At 37.7% G+C, this 24472-nt stretch overlaps 1 protein-coding gene across 4 annotated transcripts in view; it reads right to left on the bottom strand.

Moving 5' to 3' along the window:
- Positions 1-24472, bottom strand: part of LOC149300570 (FERM domain-containing protein 3) — a 108872-nt gene that overhangs the window by 12607 nt on the left and 71793 nt on the right. For 2 of the 4 annotated variants that reach the window (XM_089485086.1, XM_089485087.1), the window contains exons 4-13: positions 20642-20720; positions 14566-14663; positions 12969-13092; positions 7762-7849; positions 6502-6590; positions 5655-5718; positions 4497-4585; positions 3802-3876; positions 3095-3163; positions 2242-2349 (exon numbers count right to left, since the gene is read on the bottom strand). In XM_089485086.1, coding sequence (XP_089341212.1) covers positions 2242-2349; positions 3095-3163; positions 3802-3876; positions 4497-4585; positions 5655-5718; positions 6502-6590; positions 7762-7849; positions 12969-13092; positions 14566-14663; positions 20642-20720 — 883 coding nt within the window. Of the gene's footprint in view, positions 1-2221; positions 2350-3094; positions 3164-3801; positions 3877-4496; positions 4586-5654; positions 5719-6501; positions 6591-7761; positions 7850-10277; positions 10292-12968; positions 13093-14565; positions 14664-20641; positions 20721-24472 lie in introns of those variants that run through there. The other 2 variants (XM_089485084.1, XM_089485088.1) reach the window with 2 other exon arrangements.

Below are 24472 nucleotides of genomic sequence, written 5' to 3'. Positions count from 1 at the left end.
TCTTTGTCAAACTTTGTGGTAGTCATTTTTTTGCATTTGGTTTTCCACACACATTTTAATTCAGGTATGAATTAAAATGTTCTCGTATATGTCACTATCACAAAACACCCCAATATGTGTTCAGCAACATCTCCTGAGTACAGCGATACCTCACATGAATGATTTTGCCTGGCTGTTTTGGGGCAAAAGGGCCACATTTGGGGCATGCGCTTTTTTCAATGTTGAACTTTGGCATTTGGGATCCACTGCCCATGCCCTATTTGGTACATCTTTGAGCCAGGCCATTTCAGTGTGCCCAACAAAACCATATATTTTTCAAAACTAGACACCACAGGGTATTTTAAATGCTGGTATTTTAACTCTTTGCATGCACATATTTTACCACCAGCATTTTTTCAAAGTTTGCAGTAATATTTTTGTGTGTGTATTTTTCCCACACACACCTACTTTATGTATGAATTTACAGCTCCTGGTATATGCCGCTGTCACACGACACCCCATAATGTGTTCAGCAACATCTCCTGAGTGCAGTGATACCCCACATGCATGGGTGTGTCATTTTTTGGGGGAACTAAAAGGCCACATTTGGTACGTGTGCATTTTTCTAATTGGAAATTAGATGTGTGGCCATCCTTCCCCCCGTGTTAATTGGGACGTTGTTGAACCTGGCCCATTCAATTTACCCCATCAAATCATACATTTTTTAAAAGTAGACACCCCACGGGCATTTAATATGCCAGTATTTTAACTCTTTCCATACGAGAATTGTTTTAAGCTAATATGCTAATTTTAGGACTTGCTCACAAAAATATATTTTTTATATATATATATATATTTTTTTTTTATTTAAAAAAAAAAAAATTTTACATTTTTTTCAACTTGGAGGTTCCCCTGATAGTGACATCAGTGGGAAATGATTTTTACATTTTACTGTTTTTTTACTATTTTTTTCTAATTATTATTAATTTTATTTTATTTTTTAATTTATTTTTACTAATCACACTGTGATTAGAAAGCTGGGCTCCATTGACTTGCATGGTGAATGCAGTACCTGTATTCAACCTGCAAGTGGAGCCAAAGTTCTCTAGATGGTCTGGACTATCTAGCGAACTTTTAAAATTTGTGGTTCCTGTTACAGGACGGCGGCCATCTTCCTTGATGGCGAAGATTGCCGGCAGCTGCGGCTGTGACCGCTCTCCGGAGCGGTCACAGCCCATCAAAAGGTTAGTGTTTGGTGTCGCTGGATGCCTCCTGATCGAGGCATTCCAGCAACACCATTTAAGTTTAGGAGGCGATCGTCGATCGCCTCCTAAACGCTTTTAAAACGGGCGTCCGCCGCCATACAAAGTATGGCGGATGTTGACGCCCCGTGGAGGGGCCAGAGATGGCCCCTTCGTGCCGATCGCGGCGTTGCTGAATGCCTCGAGGTCGAGGCATTCAGCAACGCTTTTTGGGTGCAGAAAGCGATAGTAGATCGCTTTCTGCACCCGTTTAAAGACGTGCCGGTCCTGGCACGTCAATTGTCGTAAAGCACATGCTTTTCCGTGCCGTGCCAGGACCGGCAATTGTCATTAAGGGGTTAAATAATGATTGCTTCTATTACAATTTAAGATTGCTCTAAAATAATTGTCATTAAAACAGTTTTTTCCTTGTCTCTCTCCAAAGCATTACGATTGTGAGCATAAACAAACTCAACTAGTTATTTTCTAACTCTGCAACTCACTGAACCCTGTAAGTTTATCTTGTAAATCAAAACCACCCATTCAAAGTGCACTACACTCATCTGGCCCCATCAATCAGATACCCAACACTTAATTTTAGCTACAGAAAAGGTCCTTTTTTCTTTTAATTTTTTACATTTTGTGTGTAACTAGTAAATCATTTCTAACCAAACCTTGCTGCAAACACACTTATGTTTCACCTATATTTGGAAACACTCAGTAAAAGTATTAAAACAATTTGGACAGTACGCAAAAAGAGTAAAGTCGTTTGACATCCAAAAAAATAAAAAATAAAGGATTTATTTGTAACATATAACTATAAATGATCTGTGTACTTTTGATATGTAGTATTGGCTCTGTAGTCCATGGAACTACAGGTCAAGATTGGGTTACCATAAGGTCAAGTAGTCAATAAATACATTGACAAGTTGAAGAAAATGGAGTAACCTTGGCATAAAAGTAGATTGAAGTTATAACACTACAATTTACTACATATTTACCTTCATCTGGTTGTGCATGGTCTTCCTCTTCTTCATTCGGTGATGGAATTAATGGCTGGAGGGGCTCCATGTTGATTATAAGCTGCTTGTTTAAGGAATACGAACTGCGACTGTGGGGTATGAGAGATCTAACAATACAAGATAGACAATGTTAGCTGGACATCACACCAAAAAAAAGGTTTTAGTGATAAACCACTGACAGACTGGAAACTTTCATTAGTAATAATAACAAAACTGAAAGATCCAGGTTTGGAGGGCTTGATCCAGTATGATTTATACAATGTATGTGTATCAATCACTGACATCCTCTTTATATTTAAAATTGTGAGTGTAAAAATGCCTTGTAAACAGGAATTTATGTAACATAATTTGGAAAAAATATTTTTAAGATGTATCAATTTAGAATGGGAATAAATTGTTAACTATGAAAAAAAGCTTATGAAAATTATCTGTTTCAATGTGTTTTCACAAGTCATCATTGTTCTAAAAATTGTATTTATATTTTACTGTTATGTTATATCAACATGTTTAAAATATATGTGTAGGCATGATGTTTTTTTAGGCTTCTCCTGGTTCCTGTGGTTTTACAGACCACATGGTCTCAGTGCTGGTTAAAGAATAAACTATGAACCAGTATCAATAAAAGATTGTTCTAGATAGTTTTCCTTCCTGAAAGATGAGGTTTATGGCATCGCAAATTGCATGTTAATAGGCTACAATTTTTGAATACTGATACCCTACTTCTTGTTCATTATTATTCAGTTGCGCAATATGTTTACACAATTTATTACACATGGGTCAAGGTGTTTAAAAAATAGTAAAAGCATAAAAACACAAAAAGAATTTAATTTTACAAAAAAAACCCAGCCATACCTATGTACTTCCGGAGGGTCCCTCTGAATTTTGCAGCTTGCATCTACAACCTCTTTTGCAACTTTTCCACTGTATAGAAATTAAATGTTGTCATAAGTTCATAGAAAATGGATGGAAATAAATGGTACACTAAATCCTGTATTACTGGAAATGTAGTTACGCGTGATTTCAACGTGACATTATTTATGTGTATTGAGAAAACAAGTATACAAATATGCAAGCTTTTCATACGGGAATTATAATAGCGAGCTACCTTTTGTTTCCTATAAGTGTATTCACCTTATAAGCACATTAAGGAGCTAAATAGGGCTCAATAATGAGCAAACATTGAACTTGTGTTTAGTATCTTAAATTATAGAAAAGTGAATTCTGTGACATGTCCTCAAAATATTTTAATTGCAGACTTAATACACTGGAAATAGTATAAAAAGTGGGAAAAAGTGAACTTTTGACTTTGACTGTGTTTGGCTATTTACACATGGCTTGTAACAGCTCCAGCTATGAAATAAATTTCATACACAACCATGAGCTGTTCACATCAGGGTCTGCGAAAATGCACATTTTTGTCTATTCTGTCCATTAGGTGGCAATATTGTTGCCACACATTACAAAATATGATAGTTATGCCATAGTGTAGAGAGCATTTTAATGTAAAAGCTATTTTATTGTTAATCATACAAACAATAGGCATGCACTAGGATACTTACCAATACCGAAATCGACTACCTTTAAAAAATATATTGCTGCTGGTCATTGTCTTCACTTGACTGGATTTTGCATATCTAAAAACAGAAAAATTACCAGAAATATATATTAGCTGTACAAGTATTATTTTTTTCACTTGTCCTTTTCATGCAGACATTAGAATGAAAAAGCAAATTTACTGCAGGTCACCAGAAGCTTGTTTCCTAAAGACCTAATGGCAAAACATGGTGCTTGCTTATAGTAAACCTTATGTATCAAGGAAAGAAATTGGGTCAAATGCATGAATAAGTGATGCTATCAGAGCCCAGATCTCAACGTCACTGAGTCTTTCTAGGATCACATGAAGAGAGAGAGGAAACTGAAGCTGCCTAAATACAGAGAAGAACTGTGGTTAGTTATCCAAGATGTTTGGAACAACCTTACTGCCGAGATCCTTAAAACTGCGTGAAAGCCTACCTAGAAGAATTGATGCTGTTTTGAAGGCAAAGAGTGGTCACACCAAATATTTGCATTTTGTTAGATGATAAAAATAGCATGTCTTACTTTACAGCATTTCTTTTCACACCTGCCTAAAACTATATCTATATATGTAAAACTATATCTATATATATATAGAAAACGAACTTTATATGAATTTGAAACACTCTAACAAACTCAAATACAGTCAAATAATTTAATTCTAGAAAAACACCCTTACTTGTAAAAGGCTTGGTTCTCCACACCACATTTCCACAAGTGCTTACAGGCCGCTGGTGTCGAGGTGTGAAAGGTTAAAACGTTTTTTTTCTGGTGAGTGGAAAACAAGAACAAATCCATGCATTAGAAAAAAGTTAGCGTAAAGCAATGCATTTCTATGGATTACGTTCTCTTGGTTATATGGGTAAAGGTTAGAGAGATCACTCGCGTGAAATATACAAACGTTCATTTTGAAAATGCCTAACAGGCTTCAGAAAATAACCAAAGTAAAATATCTCCAAGTTTTCCCACTGAGATCGTTTTCACACCATTGTCCTGAGTTGGTATTAGGAGCTACTAGCAATTTCCTATGTCAGTGGAGTTATTTCTACCTTTATATGATAATATGTAATAGCATGTGTGGGTACGAGACCAGCAATGTCATTCATTCTTAGAGCTGCCACCTTTTCTTAAAATAATTATTATTAGCCCATGTCTCATTTAGCTGCTCAGTGATAACCGCATCCACGTATTTTTTTTTAAATTCCAATCCCTATTCCAATGGAAAGACATAAAAAAGAAGTAATTGGTTTTCTTCGGTTAGCTTGGTTAATAGGCAGACACAATAAGAATAGGTAATTCTTGGCAGTAATGAGAAGGACATTGTGAATTATACAAAGGGAGATGAAATGTGCAGTATTATATTCTCCACACTGAATGACTTTAAATTACATCTTTAACAGAATTCAATAGGTGAGGCATTTTACTGTTCCTGCCTAATTGAGTAACATACTGCTATCTTTATATTAGCAAGAACTCATTTCTGTTATTGACTTTTTTGTATTATGATGGGTGCATTCTCACAGCCATTCAATATGTACCCAGTTGTCTACCCTACATTGTATCCTTCGCAGTATATTAGTCTTCTGTGAGATAATATGTTTCTCCATTATACTTCCCACGGAACTTGACAAATCAGCTCTGACAACAGCTATGACTTAGCATAATAACATTTTTCATTTGCTAATATTTACTACTTTACTTATTCCACTTTTATTTTAAGTAAAACTATTGCAAAAAGTGGTTCCTAGAACACAATAAGATGTTTATAGTTTATGAAGTACAATCCTTTACCATAGATTGGCAGGTAGAAGAGCAGGTGCCTAACTTAAACACTTACCTCCTTCTGCAATACAACAACATAAAATGTCTTCCCATCAAACTTCAATTTACAGATATCCGGCCTACAAAGGAAAAAAAAAGATGGCATATGTGACATGCTCTTCAGATGCTGTACCACTTTTAGAGGCAGTGGTGATCATGGGCCGGATTGGTGATCTGAGGACCTCACCAGCTTGGCCCATTGAGAAGCAGAAAATATCTGTGCTCAATCAAACCTCAATCAAAGCTCCCACGCAACTTAGAACCTACAGAAGTGGAGTGCTGGGATATTATACTGGCAGACACGGGACATGCGGGGAAGTATGTTTTAATACCTGGCCCCAATCACCAACTCCTTTGACACATGAAACGAGGGGTTGCAGTAAAGGTAACTACACATTCTTTTTTATCACAAACTAGAATGATCTACAGCTTGTTCCTTTTTGTTTCAGGAAAACTGTTGTGGAGAAATTTGATTCAAAAGTTTATTTATCTGTGAAAAATAATCTAATTTATCCTGATAGCAAGAACAGAAGATAGCTGCTCCCAAAAGTATACAGTAAAGGTGGGTTTTTAATATATCATTTAACATTGAATGCATTATTTTAAAGAAAAAATACATAGGTACCATAAAATATATTTAGTGCTCCAAACTATAAAATGTACAATTTGTGTAAAAGAAACAGATTTGCTTTAAGGTCTACTATGAATCCTGTTTTTTCAAGCTAGCAAGAGCCAGTATTATGGCATTCTACTAAATATTGTTCTTTTTCTACATTTTTTCTATGTTTCATTGCAAAGAAACCTGAGGCTCAGAGTCTTTAATAGCCATAAGCAGGATGCATGTATAAAGGAAAGTTCCTCACCATTTTATAAGATGCACTCTCTTGTTACCCTGGAAAACAACAAAACCTGCGGCGGTATATCCAAGAAACGTTGTGGTCCCAGTAGAATCCTTGAAAAGAAACCAGCACAGACACATGAAAATACAGCGGCCGAATGAAAGGGATATCATATGTGCATCAGTCAGAAGTCTTCTGCATGAATGGATGCTTTTTCTATGAAGTCCTGCCAGAAAAGATGACTATAGTACAATAATGTCCCTTATTTAGGATAAAATGGGATCGGATTATGTATTATGATATAATGACCTAGCATTCTTGTTTGCAAACTACACCAACCATAAAGCACTTTCCATCTCCAGTTCTTGTGTAAGAAAGGCCACTTTAGATAGATTTAGATGAATATATGGAGGATAATACAGAAGCGAGTCATATTATTTGTAAAAGTAGATTTGCAACTATTAAAAATTAAAAATTGCACACTTTTTTTCTAACTTGTAAATCCTTTATAAACTCTTAAACCCCTTTAAGAGTCAATTCTTTAAACATTTATTGATAGTATAAAAAGTTGCTTGTAACGTATGTGCCTATTGTACATTACTTCCAACTATTGAAGCAGGTATTTCAATTGAGACATATCAAAGAGAACAACACCAACTTGTATGTTGAAATATCCTTAAATTGAAGTAGTAGATGAAGGGATGAACTTCCTCTAACTGGGATACTAGTTGTTACAAGGTTAAAACTTGCTGCAGCTCATGGATGTATAATGATTAGGATGTGTGCACCCTTTTAGTAGGTACATTTTAAATTGCTTGGCATACGAATATTGACTGTTTTTTTGTTGAACAAACAGGATGTTTAAATTTGCTGAAAGCAGCTGTTTTGGGCTGAATACAAACTTTTCTTTTTTGTTTATCAACCTGGCTTCCAGTCTCCTTCCCTGCTGAGCTCCCGTTACAGACTCTCTAATACCGAGGGTCAAACCTTGACAGTTCCCAGGTAGGTGTACTTGTGTGATTCAAGCACTGACTACAAATTTAGACCTGACAGAATAGAGTTGATTCAAGAAGCTCTGCACCAGGTCTCTTTGAGGTGTGATTAGGTCACACATTAATAGCTCTGCTGCCATCATAGGTGTGAGTTTTCATAAGAGTCACACGTAGGACTTTCACATTTGTTTAACAGGATGTGGAAATAGCTTCTCCATTGTAATAGCCAGAGTTAAGACCATAATCCCCAGTCACCAGACATATCAAACTATGTTGCAAACAACTGTGCTACCTTGCAAGGATGAGGATCCACGCCATAGGTTTCCAGGGAATGTGCTTTCAACAACAAATTAAATTCGGCAACAGCTGGGCTCTGACCTCTGTAATGATAGGAGAGGACAAAAAAATCTCCATTAGCATTTTTTCCTCCATGGTAAGCAAAACAAGTCCCTCAAAGAGTGCACTTTATCTTTTCAGTACATTTCAGTGTTATTGAAGATACATATCATATGGGCACCTTGACTATATTTATCCTCCGAAAATGTCTAATTTCATTATTTTTGCAAGCAATTGTTTAACTGTTGTCAATGCTCCATATTCTGCCAGCTAAATGCTTCTTTGACTTGGTGGTCAAGTTGGCACATCTTCCAGTTAGGGTGATCACATCGGCTATGTTTTCCAGGACACATGTGTGATTTACATATTGATGACCAGCACAGATAAAGTGCTTCCCTGCAGTATGCAGGTTGTATAGACTCGTGGAATGCAACCAATTAGTCATTTATGCATCCTCCATACTGCAGGGCAGCACTTTATCTGGGCTGGTTAGCAATATGTAAAAATATATATGCGTCCTGGAAAACATGGCTGATGTGGTCACCGTACTTTCAGTCCTTCTGCCAAAACACAATGGCTTCTACTCACAGACATGGAATACATTGTTTGGCATGATGAGACAGGAAAGGGTGAAGCAGAATTAGTTTGGCTTTAAAAGGTTTTATGTTCTGTGTGCACTATGGAAAGGTAAGTTGCGTAAAATGAGGTCCACATCTTTGGATGGTCAAATACAAAAGCAACATATGAACTAATACAGTATGCCCCTGAGAGAGTTGTGTTTTCTTACCCCCTGAGCCACCGAGTTGGGTACTAAAAGAATGTATTCTTGCCGTAAGAATGTCACGGTACAGCAGGCGGAATCTTTTATTAAATGGATGTCCTGGGATAAGCTTATCTCTCCTGAAAATGAATTCACTATTTGTATTTGTAGGTTGCCAAGTGAAGCTGCAGCAATTGATGTTTCTGAGCTTTTTCCTCTTGAGGCTCTTCACATTTAACAGGGCCTTCAGATTGTGTTTATTCCTCTGAGCACAGTTTGTAGTTATCATCCCACTGCAGGTATGCCATGTATGTTAATATGACCAATCCTGCTAATCAGATAGCGTTTTTCTAATTGACTCGTGGAATGAATTTACAAATACAATCCCTGTTTTATTATTGGCAATGATAAAGCTCATTGTGTATGGCTTCATCTCATATTTCCACTTGTTCTGCCATATCTGAGAGACTAATATCCAAAACATGATGATATTTGGACCAACAAATATCACAATTGTATATGTATCTGCCATTCATTTTCTAAGGGGCCTTTTAAACTGATGGGGGCCCTAGTCAGCTACTTAATCTGTCCACGTGGCAATGTCACCTATGCTCTTACTGAAGGTTAGGTTGTATATATTGTTTAAGGAGAGGTATTTGTGTAATTCGGTAGCCAATACTTCAATATATTAGTAAACATATCTAATTGTCCACACCAGAGTCCATGTCTGTGATACTGACTGAATCATAAAAATCAAATAGGGTTTTATTCACTCAAGAGGCAATAGGCATTATAAAAATCCAGCTCAGCCGTTCTTGCAGAGAAAATAGCAAAGAATCTTACATTTGAAACATTACAACGCAGAGCGAATTTAGGGAGTTGAAACTACAAACTTCTACTTTTAGTGAATGAACACACTTTGACACTTTATCAAGATCCCTAATGTAGTACTTTAAAATACTATAGCAAAAAAAAGCAGTTTCTGTCCCTGGAAGAAACCCATATTGGTAGAGTTCTGTTTCTACAGCTGCAGCAGGAGAGCTCAGCTGCTTTTTGGTAGAAATGACATCATAGTGACCGCAGGAAAAAAAAACTGTTTTAGAAGTCAGAACCTGGACAGAGCTAAGCCTTTATTCTTGATTGCATGTTGCTAATGCTGCTTCTCCCCATAGAAGGAGAAACATTTTTTTATAGAAATGAAAACATGCATAATAAATAAATGTCTTCAATTCTGCCAGTTTTTAGTACAGCAATCTGGTGGTAACTAACAATCACCTTGTATGCAGTACTGTAAAATATCACTGATATTGCGTAGTTATCTATCTTTTTCTGCACTCCATATAGCAGCGACAGAAGGCATTAGGTAAGGATATCATCATGTCTTGATGCCTTCAGTACAGAACTTAACCCAATCCCCATCAAGATATTTTACTAATAAATAGTGAGGAAAGAGACAAAAGTGCTCCAGCATTCAATGTCCCATCACAAAGTTCAAATGGATTCTTATGGGAAGTTATAGCTTGTGGTATGATATCCTGAAATTGTATCTTTTCTATCAATTTTTGGCCAAGGACTTTAAAGCCATGGGATGCTCAAGCTACTTCCCCTCACAGGTTTAAGGTTATCAGCAGGTCCTTATTACTTTATCATTAAAACGTAATTTATTCATTACTTTAAGAGCGTCATTTTCTACTGCAAAGAGGTTTTTACACCTAGAAAATAACATTACTTATGAGTAGGATAAGCAGCAATACTTTTCCAATTATAAGGGAAGCATTTTTATTCTTTAAACCCCGGGAGCCTCAGGGGAGCAGATTATAAAATGTCACAAAACCTTCTTTAAATGACAAGGACACAAGCGACTGAATCCAAGTCCATTTTTATCAAGAAAAATTGGGCTGGATTATATTATTACGATTTGTCACAATAGGGCAATGTATAAAGAGAATTCTATTGTAAGTCCCTATAGCAACCTATAGCAACCAATGGAATATTTTTGCTTTTATTACTCCATACCAGAATTTTCGGAAAAAAGCCCCCGCTTTTTTGTTGGTGACTACCTTGTTAAGGCCTTTTGTCCACATTATAATGTGACTTTACCATTTATAAGTTAAGTAATAAACAATTGGCCACGCTCAACAAGAAGGTAGACATCTAATACCATCAAAAAATGTCAGCCTTACTGGATCCAAACTGAAAAAAAAGATTATTCAGATTATGATGATTTTTTATGCTTTTTTCTTAATTTGAAACAGCTGTGTGCATGTATAAAGCCTATGTAGGTCTTCTAATCGAGTTCTGCCGCAGGCTGCTCAATCAGGTGTGGAACATCACTATTACAGCGTACAGAAAGACCCTCCTGCAAACTAATGTATAAAAAGTATATCCAAACAAAATAAATACCGTATTGGCTCGGATATAGGCCGCCCCCGTATATAGGCCGCACCCTAAAAGTTTGGTGCTTTTTTAAAGAAAGTTTTTTTCTTTAAAAAAGCACCAAAAAAACATGCTGCCACTCTGTCCCCCCCCCGAGACATGCTGCCACTCCCCCCCGAGATATGCTGCCACTGTCCTCCCTCCCCGAGATATGCTGCCACTGTCCTTCTCCCCCCCCGAGATATGCTGCCACTGTCCTCCTCCTCCTCCTCCTCCCCCCCGAGATATGCTGCCACTGTCCTCCCGAGATATGCTGCCACTGTCCTCCCCCCCCCCCCGAGATATGCTGCCACTCTGCCCCCCCCCCCGACTTACCAGAGCAGACTCCCAGGTGTCTTGCGGGGCCGGCGGGGGACATCTACGCAATACGCGTATAAAACTTCCGGTGCCGGCACTCAGCGGATGTGCCGGCACCGGAAGTTGTATACGCCTATTGCGTAGATGTCCCCCGCCGGCCCCGCAAGACACCGGGGAGTCTGCTCTGGTAAGTCTTGGGGGCAGAGGTAAAACGCATTGTGCGGACGGTAACCGGCTGCGGCGATGCGGGTAAACCAACCTCCGCAGCCGGTGACCGTCCGCACAATGCGCTTAGACAACCTCCCGTGCCGGCACCCCCCCAGTGGAAAGTGCTGGCAGGGGAGGCTGTCTGAGCGTACCGGAGAGTAGGATGCAGGTCCCCTGCACCGCTGCGGGGGATCTGTATCCTAACCCCGCTGCCTGCCTGGCGCCCGGGACTGCATGTCCCGGGCGTCGGGCGCTAGACCCCGAATATAGGCCGCACCCCCACTTTAAAGACAAAGTGGGGGAAAAAAGTGCGGCCTATATTCGAGCCAATACGGTATCAGGAAAATATATTTCTAAAGGCCAACTTCTCAGCTCCATCTCAAAAACTCTTAAAATAGTGTGATATTCACATTAGTTACATGGTATACATCCATATTTGTTCCCTTACTTTCTTTAGTCTAATAACAGCCACAGAAAGTAAAACTTAAAAACTAATACATTTTAAGGTCGCAAGGATGTTATTCGTAACTCTGTACTCTCCCCTTTTGTAACAGCGCTTCATAAATACTATGTACCGTAATGTAATATAAAAATATGGGACAAAGCTGTCAGCTGTAGCCAAGAGAGTATGGCAAAAACCATTGCTCACCATATGGCTCACTTTTTCAACAGGTTTTTTTATTACATCATGTTTTATCAAAAAGAATGTACTAATACACACTGTACTCACCCAAGTTAAATATTTACTTATATTATGCACTATATAAAAACAATATATATATATATATATATATATATATATATATATTGTGCACTTTCTAAGCTAAATTTAAGGTTTTTATATACAGCTCGTATAGGTCAATGGTGGTTCTAGGTTTTTAGGGGCCCTAAATCAAAAGAATTAGGAGTCCCTATGTATAACACAAGTGATGAAAACAATAGTTGTACATACTTGACATGACACAAATTGTGTGTTAAATAAAAATATTACAATAGTGATTTTACAAAGAATGTCATGCATCCCACATCCTCCAGGCCCTCAAGGGCCTAAAGCAGCTGCTAGCAGCAAGGCTAAGTCTGCTTTCAGCGAACAAGTGTTATTGACACGCCCCGCTCCCCACCCATTTTCTCTTTAAATGAGGGTGTTTCCCTGCTGCCGTCAGCGGGAACACCCCCAATGTCAGCGGGAACTCCCATTGCCGTCAGGGGGACCTGCCACCGACGTCATAGGACCGCCGACTGACGTCAGTGGGCAGTCCTGGCCGCGTCCCGCATGGGAAGGCACCGTGTAGCCGGAGCCCTGAAGTTCCCAGTTATGGTTATAACACGCACTATTACTGGGTCATTCAGTCTGACTCGCCCCTTGGCCAAATGATGGCAGTGCTCCCTTAGAGTGATAGCATTTTCAACACAACACAGCTCCAGCTGCAAGAAAGTGTTTAAGGTAGTGGGAAATACTTTACCTGAGTTCACTTTTATGAATGTCCATTATTTTTCTTTCAAGCTTCTGTGATTGTTTTGGGAATATCTTGAAGTCGCAGATGTAATTGTCAGGATGCTCATCAGGATCGTAATCTCCAATTTCAGCTGTAGCAATAAAATATATACACGTGTTTTTGTTTAACTGTTTTAATCAAAAAATTATGGGTAAGTTCATGACACTACCCAAAGAAAAATTAAATAGAAAAACATGTCAAAAGGTTTAAATGTTTATTGCCCAATGTTGGTAGTCTTGTTCGGCAAGCATGCAAACTTCTAATGTAAAAAAAAAGGAGTAAAATGATGTAATGAGCGAAGAACTTTCAAGGGTACTGGAGAACTATCATCTGAGGTCTACCCAATCCAATTATTTAATGGAGAATATTTAAGAAATGACTGCAAGCATGCCCAAATTACACTTTCTCTTTGTTAGAAATAAAACATTGCTTTTTTTTTTTGCTTTGCCAACAAGAACATTTCACATGGAATGGCTTCAAAGCTTCTCATGTGATTTAAAGAGGAACAATTGTTTAAATTATCAAATTAGTTGAGTGAGTTGGAACAAAATTCCTTTTGACCATGAATCAACTGCTTAATGTGAAGATTCATTAAACAGACTTGCAGCTGCTCACATCAGTAACTGTGCTTAAATTCCATTCTCTACTATTAGGAAAATGTCCAACAGATAAGAACATCTATTAAGGCGGGCCCACTGGTGCTGTAAAGCTGTTTGTTATTTTCTTTCTCTATACAGGTGTTTTAGAAGACAACAGACTGGTACCGAACAACAATCACAAGTCCAAGTTAAGTACCAAGAAGAAAAAAGGAAGGCATAGGTATTTTTTTTGAAAGATATACTACTTTGGGTTTACACATGCAAGAGAACTGTGGTTTTTAATCACCAACTTCACTATGCTATATGGAGGGCTAATACCTGTCCACTTTCAGCTGTAGAAGCTGGCCCTGCATAATAAACAGCTCAATGGGAAGATACTCTTAAGAAGCCTCACTATGTTAACTATGTATTATCAAGGACTAAACCAAACTTCATAATGCATAGTAAAGAAAGTAAGTCAAAACTGCAACTCTACTGAGAACTCACCTGCAAACTTCTGCTACTCCTGGTTGGCACCCTGTATCAAACTAGCCAAGGGCCGTGTCAATTTTGCCACTAGAGTCGGCCAGTTTGGGGACATTCACTTTGCAGAACACAGTAGAACAGTGTCTAAATCCAGCACTTGATAAGCAAATTCTTTGCCTAAAATTCTTTACATTAACTCAATATGTGCATAACACCCTTCAATGTTATGATGGCAGATGAAAAGGCAGAGCTTGCCTTCCAGTAAAAACAGAGGTGCATCTGGGTTCTTGTTACTTGCCCAATCACCAAGGAGTGACTTAGGGAGCCATGTGGTACAAGTATATTTATAATACATACTAATCTGGAACTATCTGGGTGTGTATTTTATCTACACTCACATACACATATAAGTTGTCTAACAATGGTGGTAATCATCAGCAAGGGGCCACATATGATGATGATGATGCCAAACCAAGAGAAGGTGCACATAGTTCACCAACCTTGAATAATACAGGCACCCAGGAATGCAGCATCCGCAAAAGAGCAGAGCAGACGGCCGTGGAAAATATCCCGCTTTACTTGTAAATATAGAAGGTACCTAAAAAAAAGAAAAAAAAAAGAAAGCACATATGGTTAACACGAGCTGAAAATATTGCATTATCAGAAATCATAGCATTTATAGTATATGTTCCATTGTGTGAGCCAGCATAGTTTAAGTATTGATGATTTATAGAACTGTTTTCATAAATTCTTAAAAATTCATATTAAGTTGTATACATTCCATTTGCCATTTCTATATTTTATTTGTGAGTTTTTGTTAGCTGTAAGAGACACATTAATGTAGATTTTTTTAAAAGTCAACAATTGTAGATAACAGAAAAAATAGTAAAAGTAATTTGGGAGTAAACCCCAGATTATGAAGCACATCACTAATCTTTACGTAATGAAATAGCATCAAAGCTTAGATACAAAATAAATCAATTTGGTTTGTAATTTAAATCACTGATCCTGTCTTGATAGTTCTACTTAAAGCAATCACATTGGTCCTGAGGCTTTTCGCTCACAAATCGCAGATTAAAAGAATGGTAAAGCAGGGTTTTTCTGCAATTAATGAAGGCAAGGCTTAAACTAATCACTATTTAATTACGGCAGATGAATACAAAACAAATGTCTATGGTTTGGGGTCCTTTATTATAAGCCCAGAACATGGGGAAGTTACGCAAAGCTATGATTTTGCAGCGGTAAATTCGCCTGGGTTGGACTAAAGTCTCGGTCACAAAATCACAATTTGCAGATGGACCTAAATGTTGGTTGGCAATTGGAACTTAGTGTAGATTTAATTACAATAAGGCCACCCAAGCCCCCTTCCCGTGCCCAATGGGATGAGGGTGGATCCTTTAAGAGGCATGGAGCCAATCTGTAAAAAGTGTGAAAGTTTACACTACCCCTGCGCCTATGTTTCAATCCCCAGGTAGAAATGATGAAGTACATCCTGGGAAATCTTTGGAAATTTGAAAAAAAGCCTGATGCAAAAAAAAAAAAATGCTCCTACATACATTCAGTGGCAGTGTATTGTAGAAAGACCACGGTCTGCACAGGAGGGTGTTTATATACTCCTGTTTACCAAAGGCCCCTAGTGGTGTAATTGCATTGTATCATCCAGCAACATGAATGGAGAATAGAAATTCTTCTTTTTATTAATATGCATTTTCCTAGTCAAGCAACATGTTGGGCCACATCATGGTGCAGATGAAAAAAACCCCAGACTCTGTAAAAGCTAAAAACAATACTGTAGGCGTTGGCGGATCCAGGGGAGCAACAGGGAAATTGCCCCCCCCCCCCCAGCTAGATGGCAGCATGCTCCAGGAATAGGGATAAGGAGGTAAGTCCCAACAACAGTACTTAATTCTTAAGCTCCCTAAAGGTCCAGGAGGAGAAGGGGTCACATAGCGTTGCATTGCTTAACCCTGCGGGAGCGGTGCAGCAGCTCACCAGGCGAATTGCATCAAAGACTGATTGAGGCGGTAAGCGAGTTTCTTGTGTGTCTGGGTAAGTTAGTGTGTGCATGTCTGGGTATGTATGTGTGTCTGTCTAGGTATGTATGTGTGTCTGTCTAGGTATGTTAGTGTGTGTGTGGGGGGGTATGTTATTGTGTGAACATGTGTCATGGGTGTGTTAGTGTGTATCCGGGTATGTTAGTATGTGTGTGGGGGTATGTATGTGTGTGAGCATGTCTCTTTGGTTATGTTAGTGTGTGTCTGGTTATATTAGTGTGTGTGTATGGCTATGTCAGAGTGTGAACATGTGCATTTGGAGATGTTTGTGTCTGGGGATGTTTGTGTATGCCTGAGTATGATAGTGTGTGTGGGTATTTTAGTGTATGAACATATGTCCTTGTCTGGGTATGTAAGTGTGTCTCTGCCTATGTTAGGGTTTATCTAAGTATGTTAGAGAAAGTGTGTGTGGGTATGTTAGTGTGTGAACATGTGTCTTTGTATATGTTAGCATGTGTATGGTTGAGTTAGTTTGGGTGTATTTTAGTGTTGAATATCTAGTTGTGTTGGTGTGAGTGTCTGTGTGAGTTGGTGTGTGCGTGCATGTTAGCATGCATGTCTGGATGTGTGTGTTAGTGCGAATGTCTGGATGTTTGTATGTATGTTAGTGTGAGTGCCCCTCCTGAGGTCAGGCTGTGGATCTGCCCCTGACTACAGGTGCATTTGCTGCATTACAGATGCTCCAGTGCAAAGTCTCTTACATTGGCACCCTGTTGTAACAGTTAGTTTGATTTAACATGTATAATGCAGTTAATAATACCAAAAAAATTCTGTAATTTAAAAATTCCACAAAAGACCAGTGTTCTGGGTGCCTATTTGTACTCTGATGGAAATATAGAATTGTACTATGTTGTGAAAAGACAGCTGGTAAAGATGATACCTTTATCGGCTAAAACTGAAATACATTAAATAAAAAGCTTTTAAGACTACTTTGGTTCTTTTGCTCATAATTCTTATCTTTTTCATTAAAAAATATACCTAGAAGAGCAAACCTAAATAGTTTTGACATCTTGTGATCTCATATAATTTAATTAGCAAATAAAGGTATAACCTTTAATACAAGATAAACTGATAGACTGTTTGCTCACTCATTGTACTCGCTATTATCATATCTGTAGTAATTGTGAAGAAGCACCAATAAGAGAACAACTCTTTTGTGTAGAGTATGAGAAACCAAAAGATCTTGGGACTTAAGCTTCATATACTTTTGTAGTTCAGCAAACTGTCTAGGTTTTTAAAAGAAAAATGTAGGTTTTCTTTGGGGGAATGGGTTCTTGTCACATTTCTCACTTTGTTTGTTGCCTGTGGGTATTAAAATGAAGAACAACTGAGTTGCAGAAAGTAAAATGCTCATATCTGAAGCTGACAGCATTCAGTGTGATGGCTTTGCAGATAACGCTCCGGAAACATTTCAGCTTCAGAAAAATTCAGCATGTCATCGTTTGCATGTTATAAGTCCAAAATGAGCTATTTGTACTTTTTAAAGCCTACTGATCAATTCAGATTTCCAGCTTGCCAAAATTACTGTACGTTCTGAGTATTCATTTACTTAATGGTGTTGCTACTATCCTGTTTCTATTTTTTTATCAAGATTAATTCTGAGAAAAAGTGGCACAATCACCATGGAAACGAACAAATTGGCCTTTATCCTTATGGCCCAACAAGAGAGATCTGTTCTAAGGCTGGGTTTTATTTTATGTCACACCTTTCTTAACACAGGCACTAAGGGGTGGCAGCAAGTCAATATGTATAACTTATTACAGTCAGGAATTATCGATAGGGCTATATATTTTACTGTTTTCAACAAAGTAGGCAACACAGGTGTGACTTTTTCTCTCGAATATCAATTGGTGAAAAAAATCTTCACTGATTTGCTAAATAGTTTGTTGGTGGATTCGGTATGTTTATATTTGAGGCCGCCTAAATGTCCCTACAGCCCTATCAAGAAAGAAGGCTTTGAAAAAGAACATTATTTTCCCTGGAAATGAAAACCATAAAGACTTACATGGTGAAACAATACCAATTCCACTATCTGCATTTTTCACTGGCAGGAAAGTGATTCTATTCAAATCAAAGGAATGCTTTCTGCCCATCTGGGTAGGGGGTCTAGCGGGCCTGGGGGGGTAACACAGGGGCTCTTTGGAGCAATACAGCGCTGGAGGAGACATGGCAGGGGCTGGAGGGCACTTGACAGGTGCTGGAGGAGACATGGAAGGGCCTAAATGGTACCGGGGCTGATGGGACAAAAGTATGTGCCTCTACAAGAGTAGATCTGGTGTGGGTGATGTAGTGAAGACGATATGATATATCCTTGAGGGCAGCAAACAATCCACAAATTCTTGTCTTGGGGAAAAAATCAAAAGAATTTGTGGCCCTCAATGACTGGAACTGTATTTATCTCAAAAAACGGAGGAGGAGGAGGGTCCTACAAGCTTTCTTGCACCAGAGCCCTTTGCTCACTAGTTCCACTACTGTTTCTGTAGGATAATGGTAGTGACAGTTACTAAAGGATATGGATATAGATAGTGTTATAGCTTTCTTGGTTTTCTTAAGAGGAACCTAATATTTGAATGCTATGTTTTTGTTCAGGTGTCCACTGGTAGCAGAGTCCACGTTCTCTATCAATGTTCTTGTTGGTTTCAACATTTACCGCATTAAAAAATAGGCAGACTAGATATTTCTATTTTGGTTTCTTAATACAGTATTTAAAGCTCTCTGGCCAGCAATGGCTCCAGATATGTCTGTGGTGCAGACATCAGTTTACCCTGGGGGGGTGTGGAGACCTAAGGAGTACCACTATTCTAGATGTGTGTAAGCGTAATTCTCATATGGTGTTCTCGGAGAATTCCCAAAATAACTGTGATGTTTAATATACTATCTTGCCTTATTTCTTAACACTACCTAACATTGTGACAAGAATTTCAAGAGATCTAACATGTAAAGAAAATGCTTCCGACTGAAAGTGTGATGAGCAGGTGGCACATAACAATCTTATTACTTTTTCATTGTAGGTTTCTGTTTCCCTAGGAGCGTGTTAAGAATAAACGAGTTACTGCAGAAGACACTTATTATTAGCAAGACTGCTATCACGTAGGCAAACACCGCAGTTACTTGAACACAATCACTATAATGTGTATTTAACTATTATGAAGGCTCAGGATTTTTTCAAATAAATATTTAGACTGAAAAGACAATTGACTGTTATGAATGTGAATTATTGGTTGTTATCCTTTAGAAATATGTATCTAACAAGGTTTTCAAGTTAATAGAACAATATAAATATTTTATGATAAAGTGCCATTTGGATCAGTAGTGTACTTACATTGGGTGCTGCTCTAGGTCTAACTCTCGTCCTCTGTCTTCACTGCTGGGCACCAGAATATGTCTCTTAAAGGCATGGATCCCTGTGCACTGCATATTATGGTGCCCGCTCGGCACAATTATTCATGGTATAAATGGGCCGAATGGAGAGCAGGAGCCCACCGGAGGAACTGATCGCACAAAAGGACAATTTGCCCCTGGTTTTTCGGTAGATGTATTGTCTGCCCTTTTTGCTTGATGTAAAACTTCATAGCTTATTGAGTTCCTGGCCTTAGCTAATGTTCAGGCTAGTTTAATGACTATTCTGTGACTGCTTCCATGTTCTCACTGTATAAACCTCTTCTGTTTCTACGGGAAGGTGATTTAAAGACATGCGACCATCCCCTTCGGTGAAAAAAATACTGTGTAGCATTATGATGTAAAATATGTAATATAAAATGTACTTGGTTTGCTGCATAAAATGTTTTTATGATTGATTGAACATTTGTGGAATTATATTATGCACCAACTATCAGATAAGCTTGTGATATCCTGGTAAATTTTAATTATTCAACAGCTGCCCATGGCCCAGTCCAACATGGGATCACATTAGTTGTCCCTTGTCCCTTGGGTATGGTTAAAGAAGGGGAATGGGAGTATGATTGAGAAGGAGCAAAGGAAAAAGATTTGATGCTGTCTGAATATTATGTTGACTATCTGGGGGGAATATGAAATGGGGAGCCACATGTCTTCCATGTGTTCATTGGGTCTTTTTTGGACCCAGTCTGTGTCTAGGAGGTATATGGTCTAACAATTGAACTCCTGACTTACAGCCACTGCAAACGCCCGACTAAATTTCCAACATGATGGGAGATCAACATTTTGGAATACCTTATTAGATTAGTGATTCACAAATTAAAAAGTAAGCTCTATCACATATGGATGATTAGCTTGGACATATATATATAGCATCTCACGCCACAAGACCACTAACAGACACAGATTTCTAGCCAACATTCCAAACACAAATTAAAAAACCAACCAAGCCCTTTCTTCAGAAGTAACCCTCCACGAATATGGTTATCTTGATGAATGAAGTGAAGTAACAGAACAAGACTTAAACTGAAGGTTAGATCTCTAAATGCCAACATCACTGGCCTTTTCACTTAACGTCTAGGTACATCAATTGAACTGACATGACACACATACAGACAGGAAATACCTGGTGAGCTCTTCTTTAATCTTCAAAGGTTCGTGAGGGTAGAATTTCACTCTAAAGCACATGGTGTATGGTGGATGAGCTGAAACGTTATAAAAAAAACAAAAAACAAACAAAAGGGCATGAGAACAGCAGCAGAGTATAATAATTTGATGAATCGAAGGAGAGGGGTTTTAAAACAGTGAAATGGTTAGATCTGCGGTATCAGCCAATGCAGTGAACCAAATAGCATTCTGCTCATGGCATCAGTGGACAAAAGGTGATGCCAAAAGCAGATATGAAGAATGAGTACATTTTATATACAGTGTTGACAGCTTAATGGGGGGGGTATGAGAAGCGGTTTTCTTTGGTATGGTGTTCTTAAAGATGCTGTCCCACTAAGACAAAACAACAAACTGCTCTCTCTAGAATGTTAAGCCAATAAATCTCAGCAGATCTGTATATTTGTTTTTCCCCCTGAAATCTTTATCACATAAAAACAACACAAACAAGCTATTTTCTGTTGTTATGGCCGGCATCAGTGCCTCCTTTTTTAATCACACAATTAAGTAATTCCCCGAAAGAAAAGGAATGAGGAATATTAAGATTTATGTAGAGGATGTGAATTTTTAAATGTAGCGGGAATTATGTTTGTAATGCAGCACTTAGTGCTAAAGTGTAGGAGGAACAGCACCTTTAAAATAATTACCAGTGGTTTCAGATTACTACTTGTAAAGCCCTGCTTTTTATTAGCTCATAATGACTAAATAAGTCATATAATGTATATACAGTACATTATGTAGATTTGTGTTTAAATCAGGCAATATCATTAATACTCTTCTTTTGTGAAGGCGTTTTGGACGCTGTGATGCCATGACATACCCGCACATATTGGAGCTAGAACATGACCACAGACAGCCTTAAACACTGAAACCACATTCAAACAGCCAGTCGATAAGGAACTAATTGCTAGCAATGAACACTGATAGATTTTCACACAGACCAGAGACGCAATGTATTCCAGCAATACTGAATATAATAAAAGCATCCATTTGCCAATGCATCGTTACACCATCGATGGAATGCATTACAGAGTCCTAGGGAATATATAGATATATTAACAACTGTGTGCAAAAACCTATACACACACACACACATATGTATTGCTGTATATACAATAGGTCAAATATTTTGCATGACGTCTCAGATCCAGTATTATGAATATGTAATGTATTTGTGTTTCCCCATACATTACCTTAAATGTGCTCATATTTGGGGGGTTTTATCAATAGAACCATAAGGCTTTGTCTTTCAATATAGTAAACATAGTAAAACTATATGTAGTATGAAGTTGGGGTATTTTAATTTTCTGGTGACCAATGGTAAGAGGGTGACATCAAACCTTTATTTCATACAGATACAGTATATCTATTATATAAATACCTGTATATGAAAGCTAGAACCAGGACATACTGATATGCATATTTGAAACCATATTTTATATATAATAAAATCCATTAGCATGTTGTATAAGCAAATGATACAGCCTAGCATAAAGCCTATTTTCCCAAAATACATAAATAATATATAACGTCCATTTCTGATATCAATTCTATGCCATAGACCTCTCATTGAGAGTTTACTCTGTTTCTTTATCTATTTCATATGATTATTCATACTAAAAATGTGGTAATACCGAAATACATTAGAAAACTATTATTTAAATTCTGGCTGACAGGTTGTTCAAATGCTCTATTTCTTTAAACTGGTTCAAGCATTCTACCCTTTAAATGTCACCGTGTATCATAAGCATGGATACATAAAAAGCTACTCATATAATAGTCTAACGTGGTGTCTTGCAGTGAGATTTGAAATTCACGGACCATTTTAAAGAAGGCTTTCAGCAAACGCTATACTATGTTCCCCACGGGCAACACAGATAAGCCTGCAATACATTTTTAAATAGACACTAAACAAAGTTTTCCTATTTTGCCTCTCATATTCCATTTAGCACTGGAATCCACAGTATAGCCCTTGTGACTTGGTGTAAAAACATGTGTAAAAAGGATATAAAACACATATTGTGTATTTGAGAGGCCTCAGTAATAATGCAACTCCGGCAGCTAAAAAAGAAAAGGCTGCGGGATCAGGTTTATTTATTTATATCATGCTGTCTTCATTGGACAAGTACTGTGTAACATTATGTAGCCCCAATTCCAGCCCTATGTTCTGCCAGTTTGATGTGGTTACCCTACATCGCCACTAGGTGGCAGTACAAATAGGATAGATATGTTTTTAATCATCTGACAGGTTGGAAAAATATAAATTTATCTAAATACACATTCTGTCCAGATTACCAAAAAAAGATACATAAAAGTAGATGGAGAAAATTGGCCCGCGTAGTGTGATAAATGCTGGTCATCACCCACTTCCTCGTTACTGTGATAGTTCATTGGATTTTCTCTCCAAACAAGTTTTTGTTGAGTTTTAGGATCTCCGGTAGACTTTTATCTGCATTATTTAGTAATCTTTTCTTGTTAACATCTCTTATTAATGCAAGTCTCAGGAAAGATCTGCACCCACATGCCGAGCAATGATCACGGATCCAGAGCTACAATAGTGGGTCCACAGCTATCATTTAGCCAGGGGCTACAAACAGACTACATTTGATAATGTCATAAAGGACATGCAGCTTGTCACGTTTGATCATCAAGCAAGATGTATAAAAATACCGTGTTGTTTAGTTTTTTTTGAATGCAGTTTTGTATTTATAACATGTAATTTGTGTATGGTAACAAAAAGAAGCACAATTGCAACTTTTTTAAAAAAATGTCTGCTACAAACTTCTCAAAATGAAATGTACATTATCTTATACATACGACAAGCTGAGATTTTTATCCCAAAGACATACTGACACAATCTCCCAGTAAGCTTCCACACGCAGCAAAATGGGACTAGTTGCTGTATAAGTCTTCACCTTGGTTTTGATTGCATTCTCTTTGCAATGACGTACCGGTATATATCCTGGATCATTTTAGGTCCTGACATGTCATTTTAATAGTTCAGCTGAACAACTTGATTTGCAGTTTGTCTGTTTGGAGGTTGTCCAGCAGTACATTTTGCCACTGATGTTTTACTGAACACATAGTGTGCTATTTTGACCTATGACTACAGGTGACAATCTTATGTTTAATTACTATACATGAAGTATAATAATGTTAACAGAATTATAATAGGATAAAGTCAGTCATTGATTGGCCTGTGATGAACTATACAATTATGTTCTTCTTCCGCTAAGGAAGTATTAGACCATTAGGGCTTGGCAGTCATTTTTCACAGATCCCAAGTAGCATTGGATATAAAGCTCATATATATTTTACTTACTGTAATAATTGCGTATGGCTATTTTGCCATTACCAATATAGTGACGTTACTCGTATAACAATATGGCGCATGACAGCCAAAAACTTTTCAAGATCTAAGAGGTCTTGCTTAAGGTTTTTTTTTTTTAAATAATTCAGCAGATGATCAAGGTTTTATTAATTTATGTAATTAAGATATCTTCTAATTCTTTATTGGGAAACTCAATGTATGAATATTAGAAGAGACTTTTCTACATCTTGATATCTTCTGTGCTCAACTTGTCTTCTTTTTTGAAGGAGCTACAAGTAAAATTGGTGTATTTTCATTGCACCAAGTTTAATTAGTGCTTTATCATTAGTTTATGTTTTTGTTTATGTTTTGCATATTATGTATTGTATAATATCTCTCATCTGGTAGATTTGTTTTAATGCTGCTCATTATGTTTTAACACCAGTATGTGTGCTAAGCATTGCTTATTGTTTAGTCATTCTT

The sequence above is a fragment of the Sceloporus occidentalis genome, unplaced genomic scaffold, assembly GCF_023333645.1.
Source record: "Sceloporus occidentalis isolate IW3139 unplaced genomic scaffold, rSceOcc1.0.p SCAF_24, whole genome shotgun sequence".
Lineage (NCBI taxonomy): Eukaryota > Metazoa > Chordata > Lepidosauria > Squamata > Phrynosomatidae > Sceloporus > Sceloporus occidentalis.
This window is presented reverse-complemented; position numbering and strand designations above follow the sequence as displayed.